General features: G+C 35.1%; 1 protein-coding gene across 2 annotated transcripts; it reads right to left on the reverse strand.

The window, feature by feature from the left end:
- Positions 1-357: 357 nt before the first annotated feature.
- LOC113237540 (5'-AMP-activated protein kinase subunit gamma-2-like) lies at positions 358-10,399 on the reverse strand. Of its 2 annotated transcripts, XM_026474092.1 has the most exons (3): positions 10,039-10,399; positions 3,356-3,531; positions 358-2,707 (listed from the first exon to the last, which is right to left on the reverse strand). In XM_026474092.1, the coding sequence occupies exon 3, from the start codon at positions 2,638-2,640 to the stop codon at positions 538-540; it is 2,103 nt and encodes a 700-aa protein (XP_026329877.1). In that variant the 5' UTR covers positions 2,641-2,707; positions 3,356-3,531; positions 10,039-10,399; the 3' UTR covers positions 358-537. The 2 variants fall into 2 exon arrangements, with proteins under 2 accessions (XP_026329877.1, XP_026329871.1); XM_026474086.1 differs by lacking the exon at positions 3,356-3,531.
- Between the last annotated feature and the right edge of the window lie 626 nt (positions 10,400-11,025).

The raw sequence follows: 11,025 nt of genomic DNA on the forward strand, positions 1-11,025 counted from the left end.
TTGTGATCTCATTTAACAGGTTTCGATTTCTGTTTCTGCGGTAAAGTTATGCATCCGCGCAAATTATATTCACCTCAAAATTTTTTTTAATCGTGTTTTTAAGCGACTTCAAAAAGAAGGAGGAGGTGCTCAATTCGTCTGTATATTTTTTTATGATGTTACGCGATAACTCAACTTTTGAATTCAACTTGTGAACCAATTTTGTTTTTTTTTTTATTGAAAAGAGGGTGGAAGGAGAGAAATTTTACAAAACTAGCATTTTACATTTCGTATTAAACTGTAAAGGTACGACAAATTGATCTGAGGATGTTTTTTTAAATAGAAAAACCAAACTACTTAAATAATTTATTTAGTTTCAGCAATGTTTTATAATGATATTAATTAAATAATGAATAAGGCATTCACGTGGTATTTAACGCAAGTATTATGGAGTTAAATTACTATATTAATACAAGCACAAAGCGTTCTTTGAGATTATAATACATTGATTCGGCGATTCCACCTATCACATATTCTTTGGAATAATAAATCGACTACTTATTCACTTAATTTATCTGTTTCATTGTTCGTTTCCTCATTGGATGGTGCAGCAGGGTCTTGATTGTCATTCAAATTGCGTACTTTACAATCTTCTGAACATTCTTGTTCATTTGACGCCTCGACATGGTCCATTTTAGACTCCGTCTGATTATCAGCACTGTTATAACTGATATTTATTTCCGACTTTTCATTCTCAGTAGACGTCGTTGTTTCACCGACTTCATTTACAATATTTTGTAGTTGCGGTACCTCAATAGATATAACTTCATTTTCATTTTCCTTGGCTGACTCGGGTACCTTGTTCTCTTCGAGAGGTCTGAACAGCTCTTGCAAGGAAGAAACTTTCTTTTCTGCAGGTATTATTCTGTTCAAGTACACTAAAATATCTGACAACGATACAATACCAATTAATTTATCATCCTTATTAACTAACAACAATCGATGACTTTCGGTTCTAACAATAACTTCTAAGGCCTCGTATAAAGTAATACTTGAACGACATTTTTGCAACTTCTCTTCCCAGTCTTTCTTCTTGTTTCGTATTTCTCCTATCGTAGTTGACAAATTCGTGTACAACTTTTCACTGACTAGATTCAATACTTCATATTTTGCGTACACATCTAGTAGTATGCCATCATCATTAAGGACGGGCAAAGCTGATATATCTTTTTGCAGTAGTAATTGAAATGCTGCTCTAATACTAGTATTGTCTGTAACAGACACAATATCTTCATACGTCCCAATCTTCAAATCATGTATCGTTTTGTGGAAAAACGTTAATTCTGGGAATTCGTTCAAGTACACAAACAAAAATCTCAATATTCTCTTATGAGACAAAACGTATAAAACATCTCCTGTGTACGGGTCTATCATAAGCAATCGGTGGACGCGATTTTTGCTTAACAAATTAATAGCCTCGTGCAATGATTGATCAGGTCTCACGCTGACTAAAGGTTTTCGTGAAGGTCGCAGAATTTTTTTCCAGTTGTGAAGAGAATGCCTTTCTAAATCTTCTATACATAAGTTTTCGGCGTCGTAGTGAAGCAGAATTCGTATGAAATCAGTTACAGTGATCATTCCAACGAGAAGCTTTTTAGTAGCATCCCATAGTGGAGCTGAACGAATTCCATGCGATATAAGTGTAGGAAAAGTTTTTCTAACTAAAAATTGTGTATCAAAAATTATAACTTTCGCTGACTTGGGCAATATTTCGTAACATTTGTGATACTTAAAGAAATTCAACAACAGTCTTGTTTTATCTCGTCCTCCAATAGATATTTGTACAATAGATAAATAAGGATCATATTTCGGAAGGCCTCGAACTTCTCTAAAGAGCTGCTTAGCCTGCATCGGATCCAACGATGCATACGAATTTTTGTGATAAGTAGGAGACGTTGTCTCTATGGAAGAACGACGGATCTGTTTATTCTTCTTTTTGACTGGATCTGCCGCAGCTTGACCTGTCTCTTGATGAGGTTTACTTCTAAAAATGTCCATCACTCTGGTCATTGGACTAGATTTTCGAGAAGATGCTCCAGTTACCGTATGGTAATATTTCTTATGCGTTTCTTTTGGACTCTCAGCTTTTTGTTCCTCTTTAGAGAACTCCGGAGCCTCTGTAGATTTCGGTGTCGCCCCTAAGGCAGCTTTCACATTTTGCATAAACGAGTGTTGCTTTTTAGCATCACTCTTTCGCCGTATTCTGAAAATATCAAAAATAGAGCTTCGAGGACTAGATGAAGAGGTTCCGTGAAAAGTTTCATACTCTTTTTTAACAGGTTCTCTTTCAGCACTTGACGCTCTGGATGATGAGTCTGGCGGTCTATCTTTAAATATTGATCTAACGTGGGGTCTTTGCGATTCAACACCTTTAGTGCCGAAATGTACAGTATGGATGTTACTTTGGGCTACACTGCTAGCAGGAACTTCTTTTTCGTCAGTCCTGGATAGTGTGGTAACTACAAATTTCTTTTTCTCGCCGACGACGGTCTGGCCCTGCACTGGTGCTTCTTGGTTCTTTTTCTTCTTATGTTTATGTTTCTTTCCATAATTCGTCGGTGAAACAGTTGAAGCACCTTCATTTTCTAGAATTGGATCCATATCTAAATAATTTTATAATTATCTTCTTATACCTTTATTGTAGACCATAATCCAGAAGATTATTTACCTGAAAACAGACAAATATACATTAAAATTTAATATTCACAATACGTACGATCAGAACACTGAATAAGAGTTTATGCAACTTAACAAAGAAATAATTGTATCTGCCAAAACATTTTTCGATTCAACTATATCATATGCATATATTTTTTAATCAAACAATCTATATTTTTTATCATGAATCTTCATTATTGAAAATAGAGGTTGCTTATAAATTATAAAAAAGATATACAACTATACTTTCACTCGCAGCTCACATGCAACTGATATATAAAACGTTAATTATAAATAAACGGTACGTAATACGGGAGGTAACCTAGAAATAAAATCACCTTACGCACCCACATCGTGCTTAACAACTATCACTGGAGGTTTAGATCCCATGCGACGTTGCTAAGCAACGGCAATGCACCAACTGAGTGCACCAATTTCGCAACCCGCTATTGCGTAATACGCGACCAATCAGATATGCACACAAATACCTCAGAGATGCGTCTAAAGATACTACCGCTTTGTCTGACAAACGTAAAGTAATACTAGTAACATATAGTAGTTGTTTATGATTACTCCGTCAATCAATACTTCCCCAGTGTGGTTGTTAAATGTGGGGTTACTGATAGTGGGAATGATTATGAAAAGTATAGTAGCGTACCTTTTGTACAAGACGTCATCTCCATCGGATATTGTCACTAGGCCTTGAGCGAGTGTTTTGAACTCTTTGTAGGGATTATTACGAATTTATTTAGGGTGGCGTGATGGCCACGCCGCCGACTGTGAACGCCGCCATGTTGTCAATTTGGGGTAGTAGAGCGCCACCTGACGGCGGGACTGAAAATCGGGGTGCGGAGCTATCACGCTTCATTATATGAATTCGGGCATAATCCAAGGGGCTTAGAAGTTTGCGTGGAAGATTGTAAGATGTCATGAAAATTAAAAAATAAAAATACACCAAAAATCGTAAAACTATGACAACATAATAAGGTGTAACATGAGGCTTACTATAGCTATGAATATTTCTTATAAGAATTTTACAGATTGCACACCAACCGTAGAATAGAAATCCCATGTACAAACGGCAGCACATCAATGTAGACATTGAAGGATCTTGTTCCGTTGCACTGGAGGCGATATTTGAACAAAAGTGTACCTATTACAGTTAGATGTCCTGTTGACTGTACTATAACAACTAGAGTAGTCATATATTTTTAGCTACAGCCAACGTCATAAACCTTAAGAAACCTTCCATTTATAGTAAAATCGAGATTAAACGAGAACTAAAAATAGGACTAACGTACTTAGCATCAAACGCCTCCAGAAATCCCAATTTAACTCGAACCTTGCCAGCACAAGAACGCATGCGCAAAACAATGTCGTCATAGTTATGACGTCATGGAAGGGACGTCACCGTTTGTGGAGTTCTAGAAACAATGACGTAGCACGTGCGGGGGGGAGTTAGGGTGTGGGATATGGATCGATAAGGTTGTGATGTGATAATAATAATATCTGTTCAGTTCAGTGACGTCCGTAATGTCTAGAGAAGACGCAGCCTTTTAATAAGTTACGGGTCGGTAGCTCACGTGTAAGGCCTGCTAGTACAGTTTATAGCACGCGTACTATAATACATTGGATAGGTCAACAGGTTCCATTAAAGAGTTCGGCATTTGACATTCCGATGCTCCGTGGTGATCAATGTTGTACCTGATGAACCCTGGTTTGCGGATTATTCACCAACGTATGGATAAGTCAGTACAATTTTTATAATTGTATATTTTCTGTTTTATTATAATGAACAATACGATATACTACGAGGTCTTTATCAAACTTTGAACTATTACGAGAATGTAAGGTGGTAAAGCATTTAAATTTCCTACAAATAATTCTGAGCTACATTCATTGTCATATGACTATCAAACCAAAATACAGTGTGTTAATATATTGCTTTACAGCCGATACATTAATATAAACAACTTTTACTAATTTACTTATAAGAAGTTAATGGCGGGTATGATCAAAATGTGCGGAACAGCTACATTTCCTTTCTTTTTAAATGTTGTTAATCAAAATCAATAGGTGGAATCACCACCCTTCCGATACAACGCCATTACGTTATCAGTTTTAATTTGGTAGCTGGCAATCGGCGTCAAACTGGCAGTAAAATCTATGACATAATTAAAAATAGTAAAAACGTCTTAAAACTTTCAACAATAATATCAATCCTAAGATATTTCAAAAAGAAGAATCATTCTTAATGCGTTAACAATCACTAACTTACTAGGTTTCTTCATGTAAACGTAATTATAATGTGTAGAATAATAAACTGTAGAAGGAAATATTATAATCATTAATTAAGGGCTAGGATACAGTTTAACACAATAATAGGTGCAACTTCGCAATATTAGTATTTTACTACTATTTAAAAATACTTTATAAACATAGTGTTTCCCGTAAATATTGAACGATATTTATGGGTGGGAAATTTATCCAACCTTTTTTTGAAATTTTTGAAAAACGATTGTACGACAATAATCTATCTCGTTAGAATGAAAATTCAAAATATATTTTTATGTAATTCCAAAAGTGTTACAATTTTTGGTCATAGTTCTTTGGTCCTTAAATATTTATTTATTACATACACCTGCATTATATTTATGAATGTGACCGTCCTATAGCCCTCAACTTTAATGCAAAAAAAATACTCGCATAAAAGTTTTGGAACAAAAAAAAGGAAAAAAGTTATACAACATTCATTTCATATACATACAAAGCAAAGATTGACCCAAAGATGTTCACAATAAATGTTGAATTATTAATTTATTAGCTTACTTTCATCGACCTACATGATTAACGATACACGACCTCTAAAACTCTGCAAGATTTTAAACGATGATTATACCCATCAAAACCATTAACTTTGGACAACGGAATTCTTCCTGAAATCGTGAAAAAAAATCGCTGATCCTTATATTTGGGTCGAGTATATTTGTATGGACATTTTATGCGAAACAGATGACAATATTGACATTCTGTATAAAATCTACTAAATAAAAGTTATTCGTATGTACAAATGAAATCACCCTCAAAATTATCCCGATATTTCAGGGTCATACGGGATAACCTACGTTATAAATCCTCCAACATATGTCTAGTAGGTTTTCGCGATTGTTACACATAGACATTGAAACTATTTTTTCGTTCAGGGTCCTTTACAGGTTCCATGGTCACAGCTGACTAACCATGGAACCTGTAAAGCGCCCGGAACGTTGGTTTGTTTGAAAAAAACAAAAATACGCGGTTTAGATCATAAAAAAATAGTTTCATTTCCTGTTTCCAACATATGCACAACAGGAATTAGTTATTACGGTTATTATATTTATTTATGTGGATAACGGTTATTCATGTCTATAAAGTACGTAATGGGACAAGTAATTAAAATCACATGACACATACAACGTTAATTGCTGGACCTTCATATGAAGAACTCACTCGAAAGTATGGTATGGTGATGACAAAGCGGAATTACTACGCATGGTGTCCAGTAACTTGCTACAATCTATTTTTGTAAAACGTACAACACTATGGCAATTAGCTCACTAAAAAAATGCAGCATAACATAATTTAATACGTTGAATGCGAAAATTTAGAATGCTTCTCAATAATAATTCCCACTAATATATTTGGGTATTTACTAGTATGAACGCAAGCAGATATATTGAATAGTTTTTTAAATTGCTTGTTCTATTTATGGTGCCAAGTGATAAGTCTCCATCGGTTTCTACAATAAAAAATCATCAAATTATCGTAGTTAGAGTGGGCTCTGAGTTTACCAAAATGCTATAAATAATAGGAATTTAGAATAACTATATAATTAGAATCTATGGTGAAAGCCAAGTGGCGTTGATATTCTGTTCAATTTAGTACTGTCGTTTAAAGGATTGTTTCAACAAAATTTTTAGTAGCAACAGACCTCCTTATGAAAGAATTCGCCCAGAATGTCTACGTGCGTTCCGATATTGAAGGGTAAGGGCAGTGGCGGATTTGCAGTTTTGGCCGCTCTAGGCCCCAGGCCATGTAGTCAGTACCAGCCCCCCTTTCTCAACACTCATCATATACTGGTAGACTACACAATGAATTTACTTTATTGCCATCTTTTATCAAAATCGATTCAGAAATTTAGTTAACTATAATAGCTGCTAGTTTTTAATATTTTCGGGGGTTATAGATTTAAATAAGACATTTAAAACGGTTTTAGGTTTTATTTATTTAACTATGGATTCATTCTCATACAAAATTAGATATAATAAGTGTTTTACAACGTATTACAAAACTCGTCTGCACTTAAGCGTAGCAAAATCATTAATTAAATCCTCACAATCCAATTTCTTATTTTTGTTCTTTAGAATATTTAGGTACTTTGAGTTATTTTTGTTATCATCAGTGAATTTTTTTCACGACCGCCCCTAAAATCTGGCCGCCCTAGAGTAAATCCGCAGCTGGGTAAGGGGTGCTAGTGAAACTGCAGGCACATAGGAATTGTCATTTTTGTGTCAGGGTGACGGGTGCAGTAGCAATGAACCTCGGATCTATGCGATTTAAAGCTCTTAATGCCACTGCAACTGGTTGTAGCCTTCTGTCTACAATATACACTAAGTCAAACAAATACTCTGTGGCACACACGTACGATAAAGCAAGATGAATAATGAATGTCATATATCATGTACATCAGTCACAAACATCTACACCATTAATGTAGCTAATTATTACTTTTTATCGTACGAATGAAACTATTATATTCATAGTATTAACATATTAATATAAATACAGATATACATTGATTTACTTTTAGGCATCTATAGCGTTCTGGAAGATCCATACGCAAACTCACAAAATTGCGAACAAAAATATTTCAGTGTTTAAGGCGAGTCATCGGAGAAGAGCGGGAAAAACTGTTCTGCTAGAACTTGCTAGAAACCATTTGAGTTTAGGTATTTACTATTAAATAACGGTCTTACAATAAAATATACGATACACCTAAGGATGTTGCCTAAAGAATATGCTAATTTGTTACACGATAGGATGTACTTCAACCGATCATATAAAATGCTGAAAGCAGGTTAAAATAAAAGTCTAAAACGAATTATTTAAGAAGAAATTATGTAACTAAAAATAACGAATAACTCACGTATTTAAGTCGAATCGAGTCACCGCCGCGGAATCTCATGATTAAGGACCACGAATTGGTTTGAAACATGTCGAGCAAAAATTCGACTTAAATACGTGAGTTATCCGTTTTTTTTTAGTTAATATGTCTGAGTCTCACGGTGGTTTTCTATTTAAAAATAATAGAAAACCACCAGTAACTTTGCATATTATTTTTATATAGAGATATTTCTCTTTAAGTACTACAGAGAAACTGCCAAATTTTAGTTTTCAACTGAAGGCTTCCCCGTCAATCGCCATCAAGCGCTCGTCGATGTCGGAATTGTGTTAAATTTTCTCCATCTATTCATATTTTATTCATATTAATTTTCAGCGCGCTGGTTGCCTCCTAAAATGTAGGCTCGCCTTAACTTAGCGTTTGTAATATTGAAAAGCGATATATGAATAAAGTTATCCTTAATTAAGTATCCTGTCCAAATTACCCAGAATAGAAAGGCGTGTGAAATGGACAAATGCAAATGGAGGAAGCACAAGAAAAAATTTTAAATCAGGAACATGTTAGGTGACGATCAGAGGTGTAACTTTCTGTCTAGAGACTTAAGTCTGAATTTCGGAATGCAATGGCTAATTGTATCGTTTAGATACCTATTCTGCCCTCCTTATCATAACTACCGTAACATTTGGACATTTTTAACGAAATTGAATTGTTAACGGGATCTGTCATACACCCTGTAATCGTTGTTTTTATATCGTATTTAGTTTTGTTAAGCAAAATCGTAGTAAATAACTGACATTTTTTAATAGCAAAAAATAACTTTAGGTGCCAATATCTTGAAAGTTACCGAAATGCTAATGCGTTATTTATGATAAGGAGGTTGTATTATTTGCGTATTAAAGTTCTAAACTTCAGTGCCTCTACCATGAGAGTACAGTGACAATTGTCGCTAGCGACCGCGTAATTTACTTCACACTTTTGTATGAAAACTTGTACAGCGCCCCTAGCGATCACAAGCAGAAGTAACATTTTGAATGCAAATTATTTTACGTACTTCGCTAGCGACAACTGTCACTGAAAACTCATGGTAGCGGCACGGAACTGTTTTCGGAAATGTATAGAATAAAACACGACTCGCTAAACGCTGTCTTGCTTCAACTTTGCGTTTCGTTGTTGGGCTCGTTTTGCTCTGAATTTCAGACCGGTTTTTGAGTTAGACGTTTATGGTGCTCGTGGCCTCTGCATATATACCACTGAATCACGAACGTTATAGTATGAAATGTTTACTGTAGCGTGTTGCCATGTTGTATTTGAGTACATGATTACGATAAAATTATACGTCAGCGACTCTCAAAACTCTCAATTAAAACTGATAATGGAATCCCCGCGCAAGGTTATGGTACTTGAGAAGCAAACGTAGGTACAGTTCCTACGGAATTAGCCAAACTAACGTCTAGATACAGTGGACATACATGTCACTTAGGTGTTACTATGATTGATATGATAAGATATAATAATGTGTATTTGTACTTCAGTTGTAAAGTCAATAGTCATGGTCAATTGCTGTGCGCACATAAATCAATATTTCCGCTATATAGATTAGGTACGTGCGCTCAAGCGTATAGCATATCTATTTTGAATGTATACATAAATGAATCTTTGATAAAACATGACATATGTGCTGTGTAAGATGAGGAAGAATTTATTTTTGGTTCATGCTTCTAACTCATATCACCTTGTTATACCTGTACTATTATACATTTTTTTTTAATGAAAATATAGGTAAGTATTATTTTCAAATGTAGAATCATAGGAAACTAGTCATTGTTACGAAAATTGATGTATTTCATTCGAATTAAATAACATTTTTTTGTAAATGTAGGTATCTTTTTACAGAAACCCAAACAATAATAACAGACAAAACACATACAACCAGCCAAATCTTTGACTTCGACTCATTCTGGCATACAAATTCCTTGGTTATGCGCCAAAAACTAATGATGATCGTCCAAAAAGACCAAATGCTAAACTACATTTTAATTTCTCCGCGACTATTTATTTTACAAATAAATCCAAGTAAATCACGTTATCAGTCTATAGTATTTTCGTCATGCATTCCTCTGTATAACCTCAAAATCTGTAATACATGCTTCTAACGCTTAAAATAGTGATATACTACTCACAATAGGGATCATTGCGTTGTAGCCCCCTTTGCACTGACTATTTATGAACACTCCACTCACACTCACTGGCAATGTGCATTATGCACCCAATGCCAGCGCAGTGTTTGCAGCTTGGTGGCCGCAGTGAGCCGTAACACAGGCCCTTTCTCACTAACCGACGGTATTGTATAACACGGACACTAGGGCATTAATTAACGGAGACACCGTTTTATCAGCATAGACCGTCATGCCCAATTAGAACCATTTACAACACACAGAGATCTTGTAACGCGCTGACAGCATCGAAACAAACGAGTCGCGTTCACGTTATTGAATTCTCTCGCGTGGAGTTCATGCCGGTGCGTTCGCGCTTCGATATGAGTCGCACACACACCACTCCGCGCCGTTTGTGCCGCGTACGCGCAACCACACACACCTACTTTAAATATGGATAGATGACGACGCATTCGACGTTGTTATTCTAGCAACTGATAAACGTTATCATTAGCAATTAATCCTATGGAAGTTTATATTTAACCAAGTATAACAAATACAAAGACACTGACAGCTACCATGGCAATCTATGTTTTATTTTTGTAAAAAGTTTACATCGATTACTGCCACAGTTTCGACCAACTAGGTATTTGAGTTCGGTAATGAAAATTTTTTGCGGAATAAGATCTCGGATGTCACGTGAATGACCAACTGTGCTGGTGGTTAATTTTCAAGGTCACCATTGAAAAGTTTTTGTAATCGATATTTTATATAGCAATATTAGGTCTTCATTAAATCATAAAATGAACTGGTAGGTATTTAATTCTGAAGTTCCTTTGCTAAATCGTGTAGCAAATCAACAAAGTAAAACCTTGAATTTTCTGATATGACTAACCGAATTTGCTAAAATTTTACAGCAAAATAAAAAGGTAATATCTGAAGGATATTCAGTATATAATATATACATATATGTATATTATTATTCTCTCAAGTTTTTCCTTTCAAAACACTACT

Source organism: Hyposmocoma kahamanoa, unplaced genomic scaffold (assembly GCF_003589595.1).
Source record: "Hyposmocoma kahamanoa isolate Upper Pololo Valley unplaced genomic scaffold, ASM358959v1 102, whole genome shotgun sequence".
NCBI lineage: Eukaryota > Metazoa > Arthropoda > Insecta > Lepidoptera > Cosmopterigidae > Hyposmocoma > Hyposmocoma kahamanoa.

What these genes read in the sequence shown, in the direction of transcription:
- LOC113237540 (XM_026474086.1), bottom strand. Translation starts at nt 2,640, where the DNA reads ATGGATCCAATTCTAGAAAATGAAGGTGCTTCAACTGTTTCACCGACG.